Raw genomic sequence first — 27,609 nt, 5'->3', positions numbered from 1 at the left:
CTAGTTGAACTGCCAGATCTGAGATCAGCCAGCACACAGGGATTTTACTTGCAGAAAGGTAGTTGTTTTGGTATAGAAGACCTCTGCTTGTTCCAAACCCACTATAGCTGGCACATCTTTGAGACTGGACTGCCCTGTTTATTTTCACACTTAAGGGCAAGAGGAATGGTTAATGCCAACCTCTGTGAAGCATGTCAAGGTTAGTAGTTTAAGACTCAATAAAACCATGGGAATGTCCATGGGAACTTTGTGTGAGAATGCATATGGAGTTTGTCTCAGTTCCTTTTTATATGAACTTCACCCAAACTGTAGATTTCTTCATATTTCAAAACAGTTGTATCTACTGAATTTAGTCAGTGCAGAAGGGTGAGTATTTCATTTTAGCTGATTTTTGAAAAGTTTAGCAAAATTGTCAAATCATATATTTGGGAAAGAAAGATTTGTGGCTTAAAAATGTGAATGGAGGAGAAACTGAAGGTGATTAATTTTCCCATCCATTAAAATTCTGCACAGAGAAAGCTAGCGTTTCAGGAAGATAATCTCCTCGGAAGATTTCCACCAGAATACCTTCATCCAAGTAACCCTTCACAGGCATTCTGAAGTAGCGCAACCAAGAAAGGAAAAACATGTATCAGAGCCAGCCTCTTTGAACCCACTCTTACATTCCACTGTCAGTGAAAGAGGATAATTCATGCCTTTCAAAATCAAACTGGCCATTCAACATGTGGAAACATGTTTAACTGCACCCCAAGCCATTATCCTGCTTTACACCTCTGCAGGGAGAAGGGTATTGGATTTCAGTCAGATCAGATTTCTATGGCAAAGGTGAGGACTAAAGTAGTAGTCACACTTTTCAGAACAAATTACCCCTTGCATCCAAGTGAGGTGCTGAATATCAGACTATCTCCCTCCACCAAGCATATAATAAGGAGCAAAGGACTACCTTTAAGTTTGGTGAGCTGGAATCTACTATTGATAAAGCAAGAGGCACTGTTTCATCAGAAACCAAAGCAAACATTAGACCAGTGGCTTTGGATGGACGGATAGTCATGGTTATATTTATTAACCAATCCTCTGTACTGCTCAGGCTGTCATCTGTGTCATTTTAAACAAACAAAAAAGAAGAGAAAAGACATTATATAACTGCAAAAGAGGTACTTAAAAAAAAAAAAAGAAACTTTAGTAATTTGTTTGCCTCAAAACAGTAGACCTAAGGAAGCTATTGGACTTGAACATCAATTACAGTCGTGCCCGCTTAACGATTGCCCTGTATAACGACAAATCCGCTTTACGACAATGTTTTTGTGATTGCAAAACGATGGTTTAATGGGCTTTTTTCGCTTTCCGACGATCGGTTCCCTGCTTCGGGAACCGATTCTTCACATTACAACAATCAAAACAGCTGATCGTCGGGTTTTCAAAATGGCTGGCGGCTGATCAAAATGGCTCCCCACTGTGTTTTTGGACGGATTCCTCGCTTTACAGGCACCAAAATGGCCACCCCTATGGAGGACCTTCACTGGATGGTGAGTTATTCAGCCCATTGGAATGCATTGAACGGTTTTCAATGCATTTCAATGGGCTTTTTTATTTCGCTTTACGACGTTTTCGCTCTACAGCAATTTCGCTGGAACGAATTAATGTTCCCAAGCGAGGCACCACTGTATTGACTTAACAAGATCTACTAGATTTTGCCCATTGTCTATCCTGAGCCCTTCTGTTAAAACCTCTCTAAAAATGTCTTCTGATTTAGTATAAAGTTAGATGGTATGCCCAGGTAACTTCAACTTCTCTGATGGAGAATGAAGTCATAGGTGCCAGTATGTCTGGAATTATTTCTATTAATTTTTTAACAAAGGGCATGATAGAAGAATTCCCTGAAAACAGACAATTGTTGATCCATAGCACATCACAGAAAGCTTTATGCCCAGTAATCCAGATAAAGTTGGATCCTGACTAGAGATGGGGTATTGTATAGAAATACCCCTACACAGCTGGAGGTAATGAGGGGGCCAGACAGTCCACTCACCTGTCCACCGCTGCCATCAGCTCCGCTCTCCCTTCCAACTGCTCCAGCGCTCGCGGTCGGCTATCCACTCCTGGCAGAAGGAGGAAATATGAGTCTCCCTGCCAGGCTGATGAGAGGATAAATGACTGTGAGTTCCAGAGCAACTGGAAGGGAGAGTGGAGCCAGCAGCAGACACATGAGTGGATGGTCCGGCCCCAGGGGGCAGGACCCTCGTTATGTCCAGCTGTCCTGACAACTATGTAGGCCCAGTAATGTTTTAAAAATTATTATTATTATTAAAACATACAAACTCAAAAACATTAACAATCTAACATGCAATAAACAAGACAAAAAGAAATTACCAGCTAAACATCTTTCCTTCTCCTATGGATCAGAAGATTTCATTGTTGTTTGGACCTCAAATGTCTTCAAGAGGATTCCACTGAGCACTGAATTCACTATATATAGTGGTGCCCCACTTGACAACGAAATTGCTTGACGACGAGTTTTTTGCGATCGCTATAGCGATTGCAAAATGATGGTTCCTATGGTTTTTTTTTCCTCTTTACGATGATTAGGTCCCTGTTTCATGAACCAATTGTTCGCAACATGACAATTAAAAACAGCTTATCGGTGGTTTGCAAAATGGCTCCCTGCTGTTTTCCGGACCTATTTTCACAAGACAGCGATCAAAAATGACTTCCCCTATGGAGGATCTTTGCTGGACGATAAGGTATTTCCCCCATTGGAACGCATTAACTGGTTTTCAATGAATTCCAACGGTTTTTTTTTTCACTTGACGACGATTTCATTTAACAGCGATTTTCCTGGAACAGATTATCATTGTCAAGCGGGGCACCACTGTACTAAGTTTCTCCCTAAGCCCCTGTCTTTTTCTGGGCCCAATTAAGTATCAGCTTCCAGCTTTGCTTTACAAAGTCTCTTGGTTGATCCTGTAGTGCCTCTGAGGGCATATCTAATTCTGCAATGTCCAGTAGCTTCTTTAAAAGCTCATCCAGTGAATTTGGTGGACTCTCTCTTCACATATGCCCAACCACAACCTGTGTTGGTTCTTTGGAAAGTGATGACAATTCTGTGTCAAATTAGATTGAACATCAAGGCTAACAGAACAAGTAGTTGTAAGGTTATGGAGTGGCTTCCTGTTGAAGGCCAACTTATCTCTGGCCTTTTGTATATTATAGAGGAAGTTATTTTGTATAAAGTTGAAAGGATAAGATTAGGGTTTGTTTTTTTCGTAAAAACATGTTGGTTTACCTTTAGAAAATATTTTGGTTTTATAATATTAATATTTGCTTTTCCTACCATGCTTTGACATTGAAAAAAAGGTGTGAAACTCCAAAAATAATGAAGAAGTAAGCATAATTAGGGAACAATTGGAAATGTTCTTTTTCAGCCACAAGCAGTCATGAAGACACAGTATATGGTTAGCCATGTGGCAAGCAGTTCCACAAGTTATAACCTAGAAAGAGATTGTTTATTACACATAAATTTAGTAAAAGGGCAATTGTAAAATGTGATCTGGTATTTTTTCACAGGATACACAAAGTAAGAGTTGGGACATAGAAAATAATAAATCATGTGTGTGGACGATTCAAGTGTGTAATGGTAGCACTCAGGCATCCAAATTGTTATGTAGAAAGCACTCTGATGTTTCAGCTGGCTTTGGGAAGAACGATCTTCACTGAAGTGAATATTGCCATCTTTCCCCCCCCCCCCCCCCAATTGCTGAAATCAAGTAACTAGTCCAGTTTAAAGAATACTGTCTGAGAACGTGAGGAAAAAATACTTACTGTAGTTAATACGAAACTTTGCCACTCCAGTGCCAGGATAGTAAGATCCCCTTCCAACACTTATTAAACAGTGCTTGCTTTTTTTCTGTTGAATGATATCTTTCACACCAGAATTTCCTTGATTCAACAAGTTCCAGGCACGAATACACCCATCCAGACGGGGGTTAATCTGCAGAAGAAGTTGCAGTACCGTTTTTGGCATTCTACAACATTCCAGGAAAGTGATCAATTAATGCAGAACAAATTACTTCACAACACACCATATTTTGGGATCCTATATTCAGCAACACTATATAAAAAGCTTAACTGTATTATCTGAGCATTCATACAAAAGAACTTGTATGGATGGGAGTTTCACTTGCATTAGTCTATTGCAGAAAAAATAGCAGAGTCCTGTAGCACCTCAAAATTGCTGGATTTTATCCAGATTTTAGCCCCAACTAGAGCAGACTTGCTGAATAAACCGAAGTGTTATGTCAACACTTCAGCAGATCTTACTGGCTGAAATCCTGCTGCTTAGTAGTATGTTGCAACTAGGGTAAGCCCATTTGAGTCAGCAAAACTTAGGGAGGATTTGATTTACCAAATCCCCACTAGGTTCAATGGCCCTACCTTAGTTTCAACTTACTGTGCTAAACAACAGGATTTCAGCCACTCAGCCAAGAGAACCACTCTTGCTGAGATTAGCTACTGGATTTGGACCCCCAATTTTTGACTGCAATCCATTTCATAATGTCTTTGTGTCCACAAATCCTTATGCCATATAAAATTCATCAAAATTCAGAAACTGTATACACAGGTGTTTTTTTTAAAAAAAGCCCCTTCCCACAGATAGCAGATATTCAGTGGTTATTGGGAAGAAGCCCTACAACAAATATTCATAGGCTGAACAAGTCTTAAGGCAGGTATAGATAATCCTTGAACCTTCAGCATATTTGCAAGACTTAGATGTTCAAAAAAGCAATGTAATCTCATAGGCAGGAAAACCAATCTTCTTTATGAATTTGTGCCGCAACATCAGGTTGGATTAACTGTGACTAAGCTTCTCGGCTATTTTTCTTTGCTCTTAAAAACCATGCCAACATATTTCTTCAAGAAGTCAGGAAGCATACAGGACATCTACTCTGAAAATGGTATTTTTCACAGCAGGACAGCTTTCTAAGAGGACTAGAAATAGTCACCTTCTACATAGGAGAGATTCCCATTGTCTTTTTTTTTTACTACTGTTTCCTTTAGGATGTTTGATACTTAATCTGCTTCCTCCTGCTGTAATATATTTCCAAATGACTGCAGGGCAAAGACAAGACCAAACGCACCTCAGAAAAATCTTGCAAAATCTTCCAGGCTTGACATGCTAGTTAAAATGAACCTGTTGCAGAATTGCTTTAATAGCTGTATACCAAAGCAAAGCAAAAGCAAAGCGTGCTGCTTATATACCGCCCCACAGCGGTTCAAGCACTCTCTGGCCGATTTACAAGTTAATGATGCAGGCTACACATTGCCCCCCCCCCAGCGAGCTGGATACTCATTTTACTGACCTCGGAAGGATAGAAGGCTGAGTCAACCTTGAGCCGGCTACCTGGGATTGAACCCCAGGTCGTGAGCACAGTTTTGGCTGCAGTACACTAGTTTAACCACTGCACTTACTAGCCTTCCTCCCCCAACAGAAATGATCAATGTTAACTCCCCTTTTCTTCCAGAAGGAGGTACAGTAGGACCCCCTTATTTGCAAGATCAGTATCTGCTGATTCATTTATCCACTGTCTAAAAATATTAAAAATATTAAAAGAAATGATCTCATAAATATGTATTTCTAATAATGAAATTACCAGAAATGACCACTAAGAGCCAGAGACCATGCTATGCATAGTGTTCACTAGGGAAATACATTTCCACAATGTCATTACTGGGACTGGCCAATAGAAAGAGTAAAAAACCATGCTATTTATAGCATTCATCATTACAATAGTATTTGCTATAATCCGTGTTTCTCAGCATCCATGGGGGGGGGGAGGGCCTGGAGCCAATCTCCCACGGATACAGGGTTCCTACTCTAACTTCTATTCTTACTGAAGAGACAACATATGTCTGAAGCAATCGTTTTAGAAGAGATAGACGAGTCTGGAGAAGTGGTCCATGAAAGCTCACATTAAAATATAGCAGTTTGTCTTTAAGGTGCTTCATTTTTGTCTTTATTTTTTGTTTTGTTTTTGCCTGAAGCAGTAAGTTTAACTTGTCACAGACAAGTTTTTGTCACCATAGGATTTATTCCATTCAACGTCTACATGAATGCCCTTTCAAAGGGGAAAAACCATCTTGTATTATCTTTTAATCACTACACTCAAGGGAACATGATGACTGATACATCATGTTCAACAGTGCAAAAATTACCGGTTTAATAAGAGTGTTGTCCACTTTGCGAGGCAGCCCTGCAATGTACACCTTTGCTTCCAGAAAGCCGTTGGATTGTTTAAACAGATTTCTTGGGCTATTAATGTTCATTACTGCTTCTTTTGCTATTTTGACACTGATGCTGTGGTCTAATTCTTCCACAGATATCTATATTTAAAAGAAAATAGACAGACAAATACAAAAATGTTAACGAAAGCTATCACAACCAAGGGAAATGTGCACACAAAATGAATTCTGTTTTGCCAAAAGTGATATGGTTAAAGCAAAACCAGGTTAATTGCACTGACCTAAAACCTTGTGTTGAACGCCCTGGATGGTGTAAACTTGTATTTGGCTTTGCAAATGGCTGATTAGTCAGGCTGCCAATTCTGATCACTTCTAAGTGACAACAGGGAAGCAAATCTAGGTCCCTTCCACCCCATACTCTATATGCACTAAAGCCCTGTGTATACAACAAAATGCAAGAAAAGCTCATAAAATTCAGGGTCCCCAAAAACAAAATTTACTTGGTACAGTAGGATCCACCTATCTACTGGATCAGCGTCTGTGGATTCACTTATCCGCTGCCTGAAACTGCTAATAAATAAAAAACCACTGAATACATATTTATACATATTTCCATGGTGTATTTACCAGAGCTAGCCACTAGTGGAGGCCAGAGATAATGCTATGCATAGTGTTCACTACTTCCATGTTTTTGGCATCTGCGGGAGGGCTTGGAACTGACACCTGTGGATATTGTAGTCCTATTGTACATCCAAACAAATAAGTCTGTCTGCATGATGAGTGTGAACTTTCCTGAGTCCCAGGGGCAGAGCTCCAGGGGAGGAGTTCGTCTCTAAACTTCACTATTGTGAGAACATGGAAGTATTTTGTGAAAATGGATGACATACTAATGTTGCTGTTGCAATTTCTCAGGTTACTTTAACAGTGGTTTCTTTTGTATGGAATGCTGTTTGCAGTTCCTAACTCATCGAGTGCTCACCATGTGCCACAAGCCATCGTTGATGGCTTTGCCACCGCTCGTTACTTTCATTGCGAGTTCATTCTTGAATTGAATTTCAATCTTCCCATCACGAAGTGCAAGTAAAACCCATGCTGTGCTGTCAGTAGATTCAGCGTACAATATAACTCCCTCGTTATCATAAGTCCTGAAATCAAATTCTGCAGAAAATCTGATTTGTGTGAGAAAGACAATATGACACAGAGACATTTACAGATTAATCCTGTTGTTATGAAGTGAAATACAATAACTACAACTACAACAACTATAAACATCATGCAACTTATGGACACAGTACAATATCTGGAAGTTGAGTTATGGTAACTGGACTTCTTTCTTATTAGGTTGAAATGTTACGCTACTCATCCAAGCAACTTCTTCAACCTGAGGTGAGTTAGTAGCAGATGCCTGATATATCCTCCACGTTGGTTTTACTTCTCCCTGCTCTAAATAGGTTAGTTAGATGGACAATGGATGGGCGGGAAGTGAAAATCCCACCTCTGCAGTCCTTCTCCACCCACTGTCATGGGTCGTTAACAGTTGTTAACAGTGGTATAGAAAATATAGAAAATCCCTCATTCAACAGGGGTGGAGACAATCTGTCTCTTATTTATCATGCTGCCGTTTCATCCCTCCGCAGGAAGATCAGAAACACACCCACCAGAAAGAGCATAGGAGAAGAAATCCAGTTGCCATGACTCAACTTCCAGATTACCTCACCTAGATGACGGAGAATCTTCACAGATACACAGTACAATAGTTACAGGTAACAACAGGATTGAATGTGTATGGATGCTACTTACCTTGTAACCTCAGGCAATCTAAACCTTAAATACAAAACAGGGATCCCTATAAATTGCTCTGCCAGAGAGAGTAATTCATAATTCTTTTCAAGATTCAAAGGGAGACATTCTGGTACTGCCTAGAAATAATAGGAGAAGAAGCAATGCATTATAATTGTTTTGAATCCATTTTTCTGTTGTTAGCTTCAGCAGCTTATTTCCTAACCAACAGCTTAGTGTCATTTTCTTACTGAAGAACCAGTGCAAAATCCATTCCACCATATGTTAGCCTGGAAAGAAGAAGATCCTGAATAGGCAAGTATTTGAAGTTGCCTTTATTGGCTTACTAGCTACCCAACTTGGTTGCTTAATGCTGTTGTTGTTTCAACGTGCTGTCAAGTTGGAACCAACTTACAGCAACTGTGACAGGAATCTTCAAGGTAAGTGATATATTTAAGGAGCAGTTTTGCCAGCTCCACTTCCCCAGTGAGTTTCCATGGCTGAGTAAGGATTTGAACCCAGGCCTCCTGAGTCCTAGTCCCTCACTCTGTCCACTACAACACACCAGGTAATAAGGTTAAATCAAATAGCAAAAAAGTTATACCTGTACAGATAGTCTCTATGCTTCCCAAACAGTGAGATGGGGGCAAAAACTTCCCTCCTTGAAGACTCTATTTCAAGACATTTAGTTGAGGTCTTGTTAGTACTTCCTTTAACTATTCCTGTTGCCCCCATTCTTCTAGTGAGATATAATAATGTTGGGCACAGAGCTTGGAAAGCTTTTCTGGACTAAAACTACAATTCCTAGCATCCTGGGTGGAGGACTAACAATTTGTCTGGCAAGAGGTCATGCACCAAGAAAATGTTGATAGAATGGTGGCCAAATACATACGTAAATAAAATAAGCAGTTCTGTTTCTGAAAATAAATTCTCCTTTCCTAACAACAGTCTGTGTTATGCCCACTATGATGGGTAGTTTATTGCCGCCACACCCCCCCAAAAAAATCCTGAGAGCAGACGTCAACTTCTGCTGTTTCTGAGGTACTGGATTTTGTGCTGCAAGATTTTGTCCTTTGCTTTCGTTTTTCCCCATTAACTTTGACAATATGCTGTCAACTTCTTCACTCCTCATTATGATCAGGTGATAATTTCCTGACGAACTACCTATTGCCTTCTCAGTCCCTGTCTTCTCCAGCTTTCTTCCTCCTCTGGCCTTTTTATGCTGGTAAAGCATTATGTCGCTCCTTCATATTCTGTTATGTTCTTGTTCCGGTTTCTAGTGCATCTTGCCTTGTTCTCAAGCTTCCTCCATGGGTTATTTAAATGGCCCTATCACTGCTGCTCAGCCAAGCCACCTTAACTCTGGACAACTGCTCCAGCCATCCTTCCCAGGGAAGGGTAAATACATGACACCCATGGGTGATATTATCAGAAAAGTCTGGCACTCATGACAATTCAATCTGCCCTTCACTATGGCTGGGACTGAGGGAATGTACCAGCAGTCCTTTGAACCTCACTACAGATGGGCTGAAACAATTATTTCCCCTTCTATTTGATCACCATGCTGTGAAAATAAGGTGACTGAAGGCTGAAAGATATATCTTAAGCCAAAATTTGTTGGATAAACTAGACCTCAGCAGCTTGATTAATCAACATTGGCTCTCTCATGCAGTTAAGATTCCTCTGAATAAAATGGTTCCAATTTATTACTACCTCATGGGAAAAAAATGGAAAATAGCATACACGCTGACTATTTGGATGCCGCTTCAGACAAAAATTGAGATATATACGGCTAGTCTGTTTTGATGCAAACAAACCTAATTCCACTTCCCACACATGTTAATCGAGTTAATCGGCAGTTATCTTTCAGTCTCCTCATTGAATTTTAATATGCTGTTTCCTTAACACAGATCCATACAACAGCATACATATTAGAGAACATAGTGTATAAAAAGGTATATGGCTGGAAAAATGTACCAAAATGTGAATGTAACAAGGGTTTTTTATAAACTCTGGTAATTTATTAAAAGGTTTGTCTTCTAAGTATAAAAAAGGATCCCTTTAATCTGGCAGCAATTCAGAAATTAATGTACACAAATGATATTGATCAAGACTATTGACTATTCTGTGTTCGTTTAAGTAGATATTCAGTCTACAGTATTATCTCACCTATAATTTGAATATTGGAGGTTGGCTGCTTAAATAGAAAAATAGTAGGACTGTGATATCCATAAAATCCGTAACTATTTCACTTATTCGCTACCTGAAAAAATATATAAAGAACGCGTGGGCTTTGAATTGGACACCACAGTACTGCTGTAATCACAATAATAGGTATGTGCTGTGAAGTGGACTGCAAATTATGGCAACCTTCCCAAGGTTTTCTGAGTATAAAGTACTGTACTCACAAAGTGGTATACCAGTTGCTCCTGGCAATGCCAAAGGCTGTACATGTAAACCTATCAGCCACATGTGCTTCTGGTGATCTTGGCTCACCCTTGAACTCTTGATTCCCAGCTCTGCACCTACATTCTCCAACCCACTGAGTGATACCTGCTCATTACATACTGTAGAAATGTCTTAAGGTAACATCTCCAACTTGCCTAGAGGTTTGACATCATGTCAGCAGTGTTTTTCTCCCCCACAACTGCATATACTGTTTGAAGAACAGTGTGGGAAGTTATGGATGGTTCAGCTGCCCAGTTATGGATAGTTCAGCACATCACAATCTCAGTTCCACTGAAAAGTGGACACAACGTGGACTATAACTCCCAAAGCACTACAGGGTATGTTGTAGGTTTTTTTAACCTCCCCGATTGTTTACAAATGACTTTCTAAAATCTACTTTGAAGAAGAAAAGGCAAAAATGTGTCGATTAATTCTATCGGTGTCTGCAAGCTCAGCTAGCTGTTCCCCCTTCTCTTATCAAAAATGGTAGAGGATGAGGTGCTTCTTGCATTTCAATGGCTAGACTAGAGTTTAATTGCACCACTGCCTGGCATTGCTTGTCTCACAAGAGAGATGCATGCATAGGGCTCTGTGACAGAGCTCAACCAACAAAAGGCAGTATATATTACAATTAACATGCCAAGTTATGATGAATCCCACTTCACTGAAGATGGGCAAGCCCTAAGCAAATAACCCGGAGGTAAAATGAATACTTTGAAAAGTTAAATTGGATATAGAGAGATAGCAAAGACTGAAACTATTTTGGTTCACTTTCATCCCCACAACTAAAGATGGGAAAGTCTTTCTACAGGTTTGTTGCTGTTGTTTTCAATAGCACTGTCCTTGTTTTTTTGATGACTAAAAATTTAAAAGCTGGCAGAGAATTTTGGATAACTTTACATGTTATGACAAACAGCCTATAATTTAAGTTAATATTATGCAAGCTGTGATATAAAAAAAGGAGGACCAGCAGAAATGAAATGTGTTTCAGATTATGAGGGAACTTAAAAGTTGGCTATATTTATCAGTGTCAAAAAGCAGGGAGAGTTCATTGAACCGATTAGATCTTAATATCATCTCTGAGTTGTTCCTGTGGATAGGAAGGGAGAAAGAAGACCAAGCAGGAAATAAAAATGATAATGGAACGATTCCTTTAAAAAAGTAAGCCCTGGGATCTCCAGTAGCATCAGTAGTAAAGATAAAATACCCATCAAAAGGCTGAATGTAAAAGGTCATACATTAACCAGACAAGATATCATTCAAATGTCAGGATATTGTTTTCAGAAGTCATAGCCCCCCCACTTTAGTCACTTAGAAAATTAGTATATTGGGAAATAGTTATCACCTTGTTTAATGAGAAAGATCATAGACTCATCAGACATTTGGAAGAAACAAAAATTTAAGCTACAATAACAATTTAATACAAAAATGGGAAATTATATCAGGTGGGAGGATATCGCAAAGTCCATCAATGTGGAAGCACAATGTAAATTATTTTGCTGATATGTGGCAGCTGCCAGGCTTGCTAAATTGCATTTTGTAACACAATTTATATCTTGGAAGTGAAACGTGACTTTTACAGATCTTATTCATATGTAGTGGGATTGTCACATATTTTACAATTGCTGGCTGTAGAAACAGTTGATGCAATATGGGTTTCACCCCAAAGCAATAGAAACCTTGCAGCAGGACCAAAAAGGTCCAGCCTGGGCAACAATAGGGGTTGTGCTGGAGCATATTTTCCCACATGTCATGTGATCACTGTGAAATAAATCACAGCAGTGCTCCAAATTGTGAACTGTTTCCCTTTGTGGCCACACCCTAATTGGCAGGGCTAATTAGAAACATATTATGACCAAGATATGTGTTTGGTTATCCATATCTTCTCTTTTAAGGGTTACTTTTGTTCATGACTATAACAGCAATATAGCTGTATATGAAGATACAGATTTCTCACATAAGAACTTGGATTGAAGGATAATCATGCTTCTGGCAACCAGTTTTTCATACATTAGATTTGAAAATGGTTTCTATGTACTAGTTGAGATTTCTGTTGATTCTGCCTAGTTTTCTGTTACCAAATTCCTGACGTTGAAATCTTCTAGGAAGATAAATGGCTTGCTTGTGGCTTTCATTATCTTTACAGAATTGAATTATCCCCCAGTTTGCCTAATTATTAAATCACATTTAGCTACCATTCACCAGGTTCTCCTAAGTATATCCAAGCACAATAGGAACCTTTGATCTGTGAACTCTTTAAGCCCCATTACACTGAAGTGTGTCAAAGCTTGTTTTAATCTGGAATGATGTGAATACACTTCAGCATGCCCAGCCTTGCCAAAGAAGAATAAAAGAAGGCATTCATTCATAGAGAAATGTTTTCCTTGGAATCCTATACAAGCCTCATAGTTTTGGCAGCTAGAAGTGTATAACTGCATTAATTTGCCTGCTTATTATACCCTTTAAGAAGTTTTCATTTGTAGTGAGATAATTATTACATTATTTTAAAAATAAATCATGTGAAAGATGGGATGGCTTGAATCCTAGAAAATATTGGGTAGTATAAATTCAGTTTCCGAATCTAACAACAATGCTAAGCTAGGGCAAATTTGAATACCACAACTGGAAACAGGTAATAGTTTGTTAAAAAGTTGCAAATGTTACGACATACATTACCTCCCATGGCGTACCCAGTTATTTGTTTTGTCCCTCTACTATATCTCTACTCACAATGGATGTGTGCCAAAAAAAGGACTAGGTTCAAACTTTACAACGTGCTTGAGCGAAGGCAATGATGAGACTTGGAAATGTTTTATGTTCACCCCCTCACTCACATTAAAAGTGTTACAGTAAGATGAACTTCGGAGTGGAAGAATCAAAAAAGGTAGGGGAAAAGTTTTAAGGAGGTTTCGGGAGAATCTGGAGGCTCTCCTCTTTATAGGTATAAACATTTTCCTGAAGTGGATATCTTTTCTTTCCCTCACAAAATGGGTGATCCTGGGACCTTTCCTTCCTTCTGCAGCAGCTTCTTCCATTTCTTCACAGGAGAGAAGTACATTGGAAATCCCACACCTTGCCTCCTGTTTCTTTCTCGGAGATGTACCACCCTATAGTCAGTTAGCTAGGCCTTAGGAAAGGAAATGCAGAAAGAAGGGATGCAAGAGGCCGGTATGAAGTGCAATCCGCTTGTGAGCTAACGCCGACTAGTGGTCAGAGTATTCAAATAGGACTGGAGAATGTCCCACAGGTAAACTGTCAGCCTAAAAAGTTTGTTCAGTGTTTTGTGGGCCAGTAAGCATCTCTCAAATAGCCTGCTTTACGAGGTTTTGTGAAGATGGACGTGGGGCATATAACATACACTACGGCTGTATTACATGTGTTTTATTGACATTTTATTTCCTGAGGCAGCTGTGAATGGCACCGCACTCTCACTTAAGGCAGGTCCATAGACCATAATCTACTACATATGCCCACCAGGATAAGTGGTGGCAAATTCCCACTAGTTAAAAAGTCAGGGCTGCATTTCCTGTCATACAGTGGTCACTTGGGGCACGTGGGGTAGAAAATACCTTACACACTTTATCCTTCCTTGGCAGTGAATTTACAACAGGTGAAACCCCAACTATCTGCTGGCCCTTCAGGGCACTGAAAATCTCCTGCCTGAGGCTGCTACTTCATCCTGCCATATGGTGGAGACAGCACTGTTTCCAACTCAGCTGGGAAAGGACATTAAATGCTCCAGTTTTACCAAGAAAAATAAGGTACTGATAGCTGTGATGCTTTACCTCACACGTTCTCATGTCACTGGACAGCTGATAGCCTTTTTTGCCATCACAATAGCAGGTGTAGCTTCCTGGAGAGTTGATACATATTTGAGAACAAGCATTTTCAGCGCATTCGTCCACATCTGCAGTGAAATGAGAAAGGGCATCCTGACTTTCGTAAAAGTATGTCGCTTATATACCGCCTCACAGTGCTTAAAGCACTCTCTGGGTGATTTACACTTGAAGTGTGTAGGCTACACATTGCCCCCCCAACCCCAACAAACTAGGCACTCAATTTACCAACCCTGGAGACATGGAAGGCTGAGTGAACCTAGAGCTAACCACCTGGGACTGAACCCAGAATGTAAGCAGAGTTTTGGCTGCAGTGCTGCAGTTTAATCACTGTGCCACAAGGCTTCTTTTGCACCAACTGGTCACACTGGCAGAACTCTTTGGAATCACATTAGTATTTAAGTGGCATTAATATTTAGACATGCATTGTTACACAAGCATAGGGGACTCAGGACACGTCAAGGGGGGCAACCCACCTGAAATGAGGGGATGAGGTATGCCAACATCCTGATTCGGATGCTGCCCATGCATGTAAGACATCTGGCAGAACTGGACAACATATTACCAATTAAGCATGCTGGCTGGAGGATTCTGGGGGTTGTAGTCCAAAAATATTTTTCTCGGTTTTGAGTCACAAGAAACACAGCTCACTAATGGTTTGTGGTTTAGAAATAGTTTGCACACACAATCTTATGTGATTAGAGAGAGAAACAAGCAGTTTATTGAACCCTTTGGTGGGAAATCATACATGGCCAGTGGACTTTGGTGGGTCAGATATTATGCAGACCTATTCAACACATATTTTACACCCATTCTTCTTGTTGATGCTATTACAAGGCCTGATAATTCATTGTCATTAGTTGTAAGTAGAGGTGACCCCTTGAATCAGTGGGATTTTGGTGAGTCAACTCCTCCATAAGTTTCACGAATTCAGTGAGCATACTCTAGTTGTGACCAAGCAACAGGATTCCAGCCTTTGTGTACAAAGAGCCTTTCCCTCTTTTTCACTTAGCCACTTTAATGTGAAAAAACACAAACAAGCTTAACACTTCTATGGCTGAATATAGATTGCATCTCACTCACAGTAACTCAAAAGAATGTTTCCCAACCTAGAATATTGCAGTTATATCCATGTTTGAGCTTCTAGGAAACCTATTCAGACACTTCTACAAAGCCAGAAAGTTGTACAAGAAAGGACAAACCAATGTGTCTTAGCCTGTAGTACTATATTTTCCTAGTTGATAATGAATGAATTGCAGTATTTTTAAAGGTTGTATCCTAGGGTACTCTTTATCACATGCTCAAACATTCAAGCATCCATTGTGCCTCTAAACAGCAAAAAATCACTTCAAGATGACTGCACTGGGAGATAAGCGTGCATGTGTTTGTGAGACTGTATGTTCGTGTGTGCGTGCGAAACCCTAAAGCCCAGGGGGGCTTGGTAAGCTATCATTCAGAAAGAATTTGTGGGCCGACTAAGGAAAAACAATTTTATCTTGACTGACTGAAACTGACTATGTTTTGTGCTTTGTTGGCTAAGCATGATAAATAATTCAGAAGAGCAGGGCTGTGTGAAAAGCAGCATTAGTAACATGCCTTCTCTGTGACTAAACAGACACTAACAGACTGAGAACATCCTTCTGGGATGAGTACAAGCACAGACTATATTATGAAGACTGCCCCTAAAATAACACTTTTCAAAAAAAAAATTATACATGTTGCTATACATACAAATAAACTTAGGCCTTTATCTTTTCTGTATGACTCTGAAAGCTTAATTTTTCAGTGACTTTTAAACTGCATATAATTAAATAATCCTTTGACAACAAAACAACTACTTAACACAGCAGAATACTATATGAACTACTGCAATGTGTGTTCACCACAAAACAGTAGGAAAAAAGTGTAACAGGTATAATGATAGATGCAGGTAATATGCGTTGATATATTTGCGTCAACCACAACTGAAGTATGGAGTTGCCTTAAAAAATCAGGTCAGTAACATGTTCTGAGACATCTGAAAGGTAATCTCTGTCTTGGACCAGGATATGGAAAAGGTAGGACCACTTCCTGCTTGTCTATAGAGCTCAGCTAGTATTTTTTTTGATGAGTATGAGGTATGTAGTTATTAAGGAATTTATATACAATCTTTCAAGATCGTTTTCAGTGCACCTCATCAATAAAGGCCAAGATCTAATGCTCTCCTTGGGTATCGAATGTCAGAGGAATTAGGACATTGTTTCTCATTCCTGCTACAGGGATTTCCCAGCTTTCTAGAACAGGTTTTTAAGACGTGCTGGGAGATGTAGGAAGTAGCAGTAGCACAGATTCTGGTGGTAACAGTGCAATTAGAAGTACACCACTGGGTCCTCCATGTGTAGAATTTACAAAAAATATCAAATGTCTGAAACAGAACTTAAACGTAATCTCAAAATCATATCGAAAGGTCTCATAAAACACTTTTTTTAAAAAAGACTAAAATATGAACATGGTCCTTGCCTGGAGAGGAAAACAGAGTACTGTAGTAATGTTCTCTAAGTCTAACCTAGTCCTCATAGCTGTGAAATGAAAGGGCAACTTGAACCTCTTGAGGGAAGGGTGATTGTGAAGAACTAACAACAGTGGAAAGCAGGGCTGGCTGCAACATTTTACTACCATGTTTCCCTGAAAATAAGACAGGGTCTTATATTAATTTTTGCTCTAAGAACACATTTCAGGGGATTTATTCAAATACAGTCAATTTGATGGCTGGGTTCTGAGTCATCAGTCGAGTCCAAGTCAGTGCAAAAACTGAAGTTGGGTCTGAGTCGAGTCACCAGTGCGACTTGAGTCTGACTTGACAGCAAGTTCTGCAGGTTGGGTCCCCATCCTTGGTAGCAAGAAATGTTAATGGGTTGTCACCATTGCTTCACATATAGATTGTGTTCTTGGGCTGAGCAGAAGAGGGGGGCAACTCAGCCCCAGAATCTAAAGAGAGGCAGTTCCTCCCCTGCTGTAGTCATGAAAGGCCTATGTTACTGCATAACATATACAGTGGTGCGTCGCTTGATGACGTTAATTCGTTCCAGCGAAATCGCTGTAGTAACTAAAATGTTGTCAAACAAAATAAAAAAAACCCATTGAAACGCATTGAAAACAGTTCAGTGCATTCCAATGGACTGAATACTTGCTCGTCCAGCGAAGATCCTCCATACGGTGGCCATTTTCTGGTGCCTATTAAGCGAAAAATCAGTCCTAAAAGCAGTGGGGGGGGGGACATTTTCTTCAGCCGGTGGCCATTTTGAAACCCGACAATCAGCTGTTTGCTGATCGTCGTAAAGCAAAAATCGTTTCCCAAAGCAGGGAACCGATCATCATGAAATGAAAAAACCCCATTTAAACCATCGTTTTGCGATCGCAAAAACTTCAACGTTAAGTGGATTTGTCGTAGAGCGGGGTAATCGTCCAGCGGGGCACGACTGTATTATATTCTAAATACTGATTCTCTGGCGGGGGGAAATGATCAAGAGTTCCTAGCATTTTTAAAAATATATATACTGTACAAAATCCATTTTGACTTCATGAAAGTTTTGGATATAAAAAAGTGGTATAATTATACTAAAAAAAGCATTTCTGTATTAGAAGGCAGAAAGTAAAGAAAACACATATAAGTAACACAGTGACTGTGTCAGCACACATGCCCTTCACCTGAAGTGAACATCAAATAAAACAGAAAATAATGAAATAATGATGAACTCTCTAAGAATGGTAACTTATCATAACCTTAATACACTATCTTTAAAAAAAGGAAAACCAAAATTTGTACCTTCACATTTCTTTCCTGTTATGTTATAGGCATAACCTGCTGGACATTCACACTCATACTTTCCTGGAGTATTCTTGCATTGTGCTGTCCCACAAATGTTCTGGTATAACATGCATTCATTCCTGTCTGCAGATACACAATGTATATTAAGTCCCCACAAATAAGAAGGACTGATTTTCCATCTCAGCGGCAGATGTCCCATCACACTTGATTATAAGGCAAACATGACCTCTGGAGAAAACCGGAAAGTTGAGAAAGCACTACATGTACTCAATTTCCAGTGGATCATGCAAAAAGTGCTCACATGGAAGATAAGTCATACAACCGCAAGAAGGTAAACAGGATATGGATGTTTTGCTTATTTTTAGAAGTCATGTGAACATGCAGTTTTAAAGGAGTAATGATATCAATTTACACATTTTGACACTATTATGTATCCCGGGGATGGTTGCTCAGGTGGTATAGTTCCTCTTGTGTGGTAAGCCTAAGCAAGATTCCCCCACTCCTTTGAGTTGGAAACGAACACACACTCCCCACTTTCTTTTAATTAGTACTATCACCACCCTCCAGAGCCCTGCATGGGGTGGGTGGTTCAGTAATAAATTAGACAGATGGTGCTGTGCAAGCACATGGGTCACAGCAGGCATTCATTTAGCATCTTTCCCTGGCCTTTATCGCTGAATCTATTCTAGACTACATTTATTAACTGGGTAGTGGATGGATTATGACAGGGTATGAAATGTTCCCCTTTCCCCCACTTCTCCTCAAAATAGCAAATAAAATTTGTTGTTATGTGCAGACAAGTTGTTTCTAGCATATTTTGGCCCTGTGAATTAATTCCATCCAAAACGTGCTGTCCTTAACAAGCCCACTCAAGTCCCACCAAAAGAAGGCCATGGCTTCTTTGGTTCAGTCAAACCCAGTCATATTCAGCTTTCCTCTTTTCCTGCTGCCTTCAACTTTTACAACATTACAGTGGTGCATGACAACGATAATGTGTTCTGTTAAAATCGCTGTACAGCGAAATCATTGTCATGCGAAAATAAAAACCCCATTGGAATGCACTGAAAACCGGTTAATGTGTTCCAATGGGGGAAATACCTGATCGTGCAGCAAAGATCCTCCATAGGGAGGCCATTTTGCGACCCCTGTCTTGCAGAAATAGGTCTGGAAAACAGCGGGGAACCATTTTGCGAACCGCCGATCAGCTGTTTTAAATCGTTGTCTTGCGAACAATCGGTTCGCGAAGGAGGGACCTAATCGTCGTTAAACCAAAAAAACCCATAGGAAACATCGTTTTGCGGTCGCGGGGCACCACTATATTGTCTTCTGCAATGAATCTTATCCTGTCATTATATGTATAAAAACTATACTGTCCTGAGGTTTTGAATTAAGCACAGTGAATTATCTGCTCAGACAATGGCACTGGAACTAACAATTTGGCATTTTGATCCTATTGCACGAGTTGAATTTTCGTGTTATTTGGTACTGGCATTTGTCTTTTTGTCTTTTTTCTTACCTTTGCAGTCCAATTTATTTGGCTGTATGTAATAACCATCTTCACACTGACAGCGGTAGCTTCCAGGAAAGTTAATACAAGTTTGACTACAGCCTCCATTTCTATTAGCTGGGTCTTCACATTCATTTATATCTATGAAGAAAAGAATATGAAAATAGAATGATAACCAAGATCTGATTCCTTCCAGTCCATGAACAATCACAGAGTTTATATATAAATGTGTTTAAAAGTGAGCCAGCAAAGGAAAAGATGACAATGGCTCCATCACAAACTGTACCTTCTTCACATTTTTCTCCTTGCCACCCAGGCTTGCAAATACATGTAAATCTGGCTTGTCCATCTCTGCATTCTTTATAACCATCTTCATTGCATGGCAAAGGAATACACTGGTTTGATATTGCTGAAGAGAAAAAGAAAGAGAAAAAAAAAGCAATCTGTCAGTCTTATGATCAGCCTTCACCTAGTCTTCCCGGTTTATTTTCTCTTCAAGGCTGGAAAATGTGTCATACAAGAAGAATAAGTTTTTTTTAAAATATTTTTTCTTATTTCAATGCATTCAAAGTAGCATAACAGAACATTACCTAATTACAATAACAATAATTTCCTTGTTTATAAACTCTTTTACTTACTTACTTACTTACTTACTTACTTACTTACTTACTTACTTACTTACTTACTTACTTACTTATCTTATATGCCGCCCATGCTACCCAAAGGTCTCTGGGCGGTTTACAACAATTTTAATACAATAAAAAGATAAAACAATTAAAATACAATTAAAAATATAGTACTCTAAAAATTGCTATCAGGACCCACAGTTGATATTATTTCAATTAAAAATCTCCTAGAACAGGAAGGTTTTGACCTGGCGCCGAAATGTGATCAACGTCAGCACCAGACGAATCTCACTTGGGATGGTGTTACATAGTTTAGGAGTGGCTGCCGAAAAGGCCCTTTGTCTACAAGCCATCTCTCTTACCTCCTTGAGGGATGGCTCTTTCAAAAGGGCTCCCTGGCTAGATCTTAACTGCCAGATAGGTTTATATGGAAGGAGGTGGTCCTTCAGGTATCCAGGGCCCAAGCTGTTTAGGGCTTTATACGTCAAAACAAGCACTTTGAATTGGGCCCGGGCAGCAACTGGTAGCCAATGTCATTTGAACAAAATCGGCCTGATGTGTTCCCTAGCGGCCCCACCACTCACCAGCCACACAGCTCGATTCTGAACTGGTTGCAGTCGCCAGACTGTCTTCAAAGGCAGTCCCATGTACAGCACATTGCAGTAATCTATACAGGATGTTACCAGTGCATGCATAACAGTCATGAGACTCTGCTCATCCAGGTAGGGCTGTAGTTGGTATAATTTCCACAGCTGAAAGAAGGTGCCCCTGGCCACCGAGTCCACCTGGGCTTCCAGTGTTAGACTGGGGTCCAGGAGTACCCCCAAGCCGCGGACCCTGTCCCTTAGGGGGAGTGTAACCCCATTGAGGGCAGGGAAATGGCCCTCCAGCCTGTCCGGTGAAGCACCCACTAACAGCACTTCCGCCTTGTCCGGACTGAGTTTCAGTTTATTAACCCTCATTCTGTCCATTATCAGGTCCAGACACAAGTTCAGTTTAGAGACTGCCTCACCTGGATTGGTGGAAAACGAGAGGCAGAGCTGAGTGTCATCAGCATATTGCTGACTCCTCAGCCCAAACCTCCTGATGACCTCTCACAGTGGTTTCATGTAGATGTTAATCAGCATGGGGGACAGCATTGAGCCCTGAGGAACCCGATGACATAAATGCCATGACATAAATGCAGAGCAACTGTGCCCCAGCACCACCCTCTGGCCACAGTCAGCCAGGAAGGAGCGGAACCACCATAAAGCGGCACCCCCAACTCCCAACCCAGCCAGCCTATCCAGAAGGACACCATGGTTGATGGTGTCAAGAGCCGCTGAGAGGTCCAGGAGTATCAACAGGGTCACACTCCCTCTGTCTCTCTCCCAGCAAAGGTCACCGTACAGGGCGACCAAGGCAGTCTCTGTACCAAAACCCGGCCTGAAACCCGATTGAAATGGATCCAGAAAATCCGTTTCATCCAGCAGCGCCTGGAGTTGCCCAGCCACAACCCGATCCAACATTTTGCCCAAATAAAGTAGGTTCGCCACTGGTCGGTAGTTAACCACCAGCCTTGGGTCCAGGTTAGGCTTTTTAAGGAGTGGATGAATTACCGCCTCTTTCAAGGACCACTCCCTCTCTCAAAAAGGCGTTCAGGGCCTCCTGGACCCAGGTGCAAAACCCCCTGGCAGATCTTCCAATTAGCCAAGATGGGCAAAGGTTGGTAGAATGGAGAGTGGTGGTAGAATGGACGGATCCAAGTAGCCTGCCCACATCCTCAGGTCTCAACAACTGAAACTCATCCATTAATACTTGACCTAAGCACAGCACAAAGGACACATCCTCTAATTGTGCACTAATGGTGGAGTCCAACCCACTGCGAATCTGAGCGATTTCCCCCTCAAAGTGAAGGGCAAACTCAGCACAACGAGCTGATGAGTGGTCCGAGACCTCCACCAGATTTCCCAGTTGAAGAAGATCCTGGACCACCCAAAATAGCTCTACTGAATGATATTCTGAGGAAGCAATAAGATGGCAAAATATTGCCGTTTCGCCAGCCGTATTGCCACAAAATAGGTCCAATAATGAGGTTTTAAGTCATGTTCAATTGGACTTCCAGCACAATTTCCTCCATCCGTGCTCCAGCCGTCTCCCCTCATTATCTCTTTATCTTTTCACATAATATACAAGAACAATAACTGAAAACAATCTCTACCAATCCAATTTTAATATCCAGAGACCCATTCAGTGAGGTTGTGGGGTGTAGATTTAACATCAGTTTTGTTTTCACATATATCTGGTTGAGCAATGATACACCTCCTGCCTCTGACAGGGTGGGACTAGTGAATGTTCTGTCTTTGTAAGTTGTACAAGTAAAAAGAACTGATGAAATACAGTAGGACTGTGGTATCCACAGGGAATTGGTTCCAAGCCCCACTCCATGGATGCTGAAAAACACGGCAGTATCGAACGCTATAAATTGCATGGTCTCTGGCTCCCTCGAATGGCAAGTTCTGGTAAATACAATTTGGCAATATATACAGTATATAAATAAGTATTTCTGGAGCTTTTTATTTAGTATTTTCTGCCAGCGGATAAGTGAATCAGAGGATATTGATCCTGTGAATAAGGAGGTCCTACTGTATAGACCAGATGGACAGCCCTTTTCAGAGCTAAATCCAACTTCACTGTATATACTGATGGACAGATAGCACTGTCAATAGGGCTGAGAATGATTCCACATGACCATTTTTGGGGGGCATAGAAAAGTTACTATTCTTTCTTTTCATTTTTTAGAAGCCATTGATATGCTATCCGAAACATTGCTGGGGGGGGGGTTCAGCGGCAAAGAATTAGCATGGAAGGATATCATTCTAGTTGGAAGATGTAAATAAAGATTAAGGGTGGGCAACTTGTGACCTATCAGATATTGTTGGACAGCACTTCCATCATCTCCCACTTTCTTTGCACTAACAATGGGGTGGGAGGAGAAATGCAGCTCGACAGCAACAGCACATTGCCTATTCCTGCTGTAGCTGAACAGATGCAAACTGGCCAAGACAGCAGGAAGAATGGAGTAAGCTATGTATTGAAGACTTCTCTGTCGCATTCACAGGGACCATTGAATCTTGGATCCTTATTAAATGAACACAAGTTGCCAATTGTTATTCTTCACAAGAAGGGAGACATTCAGATTTTGCTCCAGGTATCAAAAGTACCATCCTGTGCTTGTTGCAAAAATATGTTTCTTTACACTGCTGTTCAGTGTGGCACCTAAGTAGAAAGGAAGTGCGAAGGATATTAAACAGCAGCAATGAAAGCCGCTATGGAAGATGTATTTATTTATTTATTTATTTAACTTCTATGCTGCCCACACTACCCAAAGGTCTCTGGGCGGCTTACAACAAAATATAGGGCTGCCCAGTAATGAAGCTGCATTTTATATATGGGCAAGCTGCATAGTTCCAGAGTGGCCCCAGAAAAAGGGAATGGTAAATCACTTCTGTGTATTGTTTACCTCAAACTGACTTGAAGACACACTGTTGTTGTTATTTATTATTATTTATTATTATTTATTTACTATTATTACTATTACTACTACTACTACTACTACATACAGGGGCTATGCAAGGATTCTTCTTCAGTGTGACTATAGTTTATACAGGTATGGAACTGGCCAAGCAATACAAAACTTTATGAATGTGTTCAGTCAAATGCACCTACCAGCCCCTATTCAGATGTTTGCATTCAATGTGCAAGGATATGGAGTGGAATGAAAACACAGGGAAGCAGAGCTTGCATGCTCACCCATGTTCCATCCACTATATCATCATCCACAGGAAAGGTGAGCAAAGTGCCTCCTCTGGGCTGCATGTGGTCCCCCAAAGCTGTTTTTTTTTTCACCTCTGTATCTCCTTCTTTCCAAAAAAATAAAATAAATAAATAATAAAAAAATCTACCAGAAAGTTCTTTTTTAAAAAATTATTTTAGTCCTCAAACCTCTGACAACAACAGGCAGCTCCCTAAACCCACCCAAACCCCAAACATGCAAAAATGAAATTGGTGAGGGACTTCCAGCAACATTCAGTTTTCAGGGCTGGCACAGTCCTCGGTGGGTCTCAGGGGTGATAAATTGTCCCTTGGACCCTTCAACGTTGTTCAGCCCAAGTCTGCAGTCATCTTTAAATCAAGGTTCTTCTTCTGCTGATATATAATCAATTGTATGTGTTTTCCAGGAGGTGATGAGTACTAAATGAGAACAAACACTTCTGATAGTTGAAAAAAACATATGGAGCCGGATCCCTGAAGATCCTCTTATCCAAGTAGCAAGAAGCCATGCTTTCCCTTGCAGAACGGCTGAGTCAGACATCCTTGTTGCAAAGCAGGAGATGTTCATCCTCTAGATATTTTTGCTGCAGTTGCAAGCTCAATTAATCTCAGAGTACCCTAAGGCAGAGGTCGTCAACGCCCGGTCCGTGAGCCGGTGCCGGTCCATGGCCTGAGCTGGACCAGGCCGCGAAGACAGACCTCCCCTCCGCATGCACTCCCCTCCCCACAGCTGCTTTGCGCATACATGTGTGTGCCAGTGCTGGTGTGAGTGCTCCCCACCCCTTCATGCATGCGCCCGAGTGAAGGGGTGGGCATGTGGATGGGCATGCAGGCACTCCTGTGCATGCATGAAGGGGTGGAGGAGTGCTTTCACCAGTGCTGGTGGGCGCATGCGTGCTCCTCCACCGCTGTGAACAGGAGCCCGAGTGCCTGCGCCCGCAGGGGTGTGTGCCCTGCCTCCCTCAGAGGTTCAGCGGGTCCGCAGTCCCAAAAAGGTTGGGGGCTGCCGCCCTAAGGTGATACTGTGGTATTTTGACAACTGGAGTGTTGGGGCAGAAAGTCACAGATGCAACACCTTTCTTTGTTGTTGTCATTGCTATTCTTTGTAATACCTGAAATGTTTCCTCAGTGGGTAATATGTGACAAGCGCTTCATGACAGAAGTGCAGATGAGGAATAAAATTAACATCAAGTACAGCAGCCTCCCTCACTAGAGACTGCTCAGCACGATAGTAAGCTCACACATCCACGTCACCCTCCCCCAAGAGCCTATAATGAGAGTAAGAAAAAGAGCATAGGGATAAATAAGAGCACGCTTTAATTTGTGACTGCAGGCACACTAGCACAGCAGTATGGAATTGTGTTCCATCACTGACTGCAGGCAGGATAATGATCAAAGATTCCTTTCTGCCCTCATCTATTTTCAAGGACACAAAAGGGGTGGGGTGGGGACAGATGCTTAGCAGTAAGAACATATGTTCCACCTGGGATTTCACCTACACAATTTAGTTTTATAAGGAACAAGAAGAAGCACTTCCAGCAAAGCAAAGGAAAAAAAAGACTTTAACCAGATTGTTCCCAACCAGTTTTTTTGCATCTCTTTTGCATATGTGTGTTTATTTATTTATTTGCAGCATCTATGCTTTCTAATCAGTGTATCAGTCTTTTTTATTTGACAGAACATGTAGTTGGAAATGTTAAGGATTTTTTTAAAAAAAGGACTGAATGCATCAAACCTAGGCCTAGCCTTCTCTAAAAAATAATCCAGTGAGATCAATGGTCCTTAGTCAGGAGTAATTTTAACCTAAGTCCCATTGATACTCTGTATTGACCATGCCTAGAGCTACTAAAATTAGCTATGGTTTAAGATGTGTTTTTGATGTAGTTTCCATTGTTTCAGACCCAGAAACAAATTTACGACATTGTCGCACTCAAATTTACCAAAAAGGAAAGAGGCTGCATTAGTACATAAGAATGGAAATCTAAAAGCCCCACATAGACAATACCTTTATGAGGGTTAACTCAAAAGCTTGCATATTTTGTGAATGAATAATTAAAACTAATAAAGATATTGCATCTATAGATTTTGCTCAAATTTATATTCCCTTCCCTTCCCTTCCCTTCCCTTCCCTCCTTCCTTCCTTCCTTCCTTCCTTCCTTCCTTCCTTCCTTCCTTCCTTCCTTCCTTCCTTCCTTCCTTTCCTTCCTTTCCTTCCTGTAGTTTTTCTTGGCTTCCAGAAGGGCAGTTGATGTATGTATGTATGTATGTATGTATGTATGTATGTATGTATGTATGTATGTATGTACTGTATGTACTGTATGTACTGTATGTATGTACTGTATGTATGTATGTATGTATGTATGTACGTACGTACGTACATACGTATGTACGTACGTACATACGTATGTACGTACAGGATTGACAACACTAGTATGGCACAAGCTTTTGAGTTCACCCTATCACAGGCCTGAAATGAGATGACAAAAGATAGTGATGCCACCGATGTAAGCTGGCATCGGAGACTTAACAGTTTAGCCCAGAACTGGAGGATGTTCGCACTACCATATGTTTGGGGGTAAAACTCCCACAAGTGCTTAACAGTGGCCATTATGACTAGGGTTTTTTGGGGGTCAAAATCTAAAGCATCTGAAGGCCCAGTTTCCCATCCCTGAAATAATATAACATATTAACATCTTATTTCAGTTCATTATATTGTTGGCTGAGAGAGTAACAACTGTAAAGTGTCATGCCCCTTAGATCAGTGATCCCCAGCCTTGAGTCCCTACACAGTCTTGATCTTGGATTAAAACTCCCAGAAGCTCTTCATCACTAGCTGTGCTGGCCAGGATTTCTGTGATTTGTAGTCCAAGAACATCTGGGGATCCAAGATTACAAACTGCTACCTTAGATTATCAGACATTTGGAATGGGCAGCTCAGCTGATTTAGGAGTACGCTTGCCCCTGGAACCTCTCTGTTCAAGCCGCAGGAATCTCTTAGGAGACCTGTGGGCTGACAGACAGAACTTTGCTGACCAGTGCTGCTCTTTATAGCATCTGACATAATTAGGGTCTTGGATGGATGAACATATTTTCCTGATACTCAATGATAACAGACATGTTTAGGATCACACAGGTGAGAATGGCTTCCCTCATTAAATCTCTAAGTAGTGGAATCCATGACCTCTCATCTCAAACTAAGCCAAGTTGTGATGAAACTGAACCAGCCATCTTGCTGAAGTGCTGCCCTGCTGACTGAGGATCAAATTGTTCATGCCTTCTGACAAGCGCACGTAACCATTAAACAGAAGTTCATTGTGGAAAATCATTGATCTCTGACTGGTATTTGCCCTTGGATATTCTACTTTCACAGTGTCACTGAAGCGACCATAATGAATTTGACCAAACTCCGGGAGGCAGTGGAAGACAGGAGGGCCTGGCGTGCTCTGGTCAATGGGGTCGGGAAGAGTCGGACACGACTAAACAACAAAAATTCTACTTCCAGGTAAAAAGCATTTTGAGAGGCAAAAGCCAATCAGAAAGGAGCTATATTCAGAG

The 27,609-nt window shown here is 40.9% G+C and overlaps 1 protein-coding gene across 1 annotated transcript in view; it reads right to left on the bottom strand.

The window, feature by feature from the left end:
* PROS1 (protein S) overlaps nt 1–27,609 on the bottom strand; it is a 44,020-nt gene that overhangs the window by 4,238 nt on the left and 12,173 nt on the right. Inside the window, exons 5-13 of the mRNA XM_020810187.3 lie at nt 19,902–20,024; nt 19,625–19,756; nt 18,106–18,231; nt 14,250–14,371; nt 8,038–8,156; nt 7,217–7,406; nt 6,211–6,378; nt 3,820–3,988; nt 944–1,095 (exon numbers count right to left, since the gene is read on the bottom strand). Of these exons, the coding sequence (XP_020665846.3) occupies nt 944–1,095; nt 3,820–3,988; nt 6,211–6,378; nt 7,217–7,406; nt 8,038–8,156; nt 14,250–14,371; nt 18,106–18,231; nt 19,625–19,756; nt 19,902–20,024 (1,301 nt within the window). The remainder of the gene's footprint in view (nt 1–943; nt 1,096–3,819; nt 3,989–6,210; nt 6,379–7,216; nt 7,407–8,037; nt 8,157–14,249; nt 14,372–18,105; nt 18,232–19,624; nt 19,757–19,901; nt 20,025–27,609) is intronic.

The sequence above is a fragment of the Pogona vitticeps genome, chromosome 3, assembly GCF_051106095.1.
Source record: "Pogona vitticeps strain Pit_001003342236 chromosome 3, PviZW2.1, whole genome shotgun sequence".
NCBI lineage: Eukaryota > Metazoa > Chordata > Lepidosauria > Squamata > Agamidae > Pogona > Pogona vitticeps.
The sequence above is the reverse complement of the archived record's forward strand: the minus strand, read 5'-3'. Positions and strand labels throughout refer to the sequence as shown.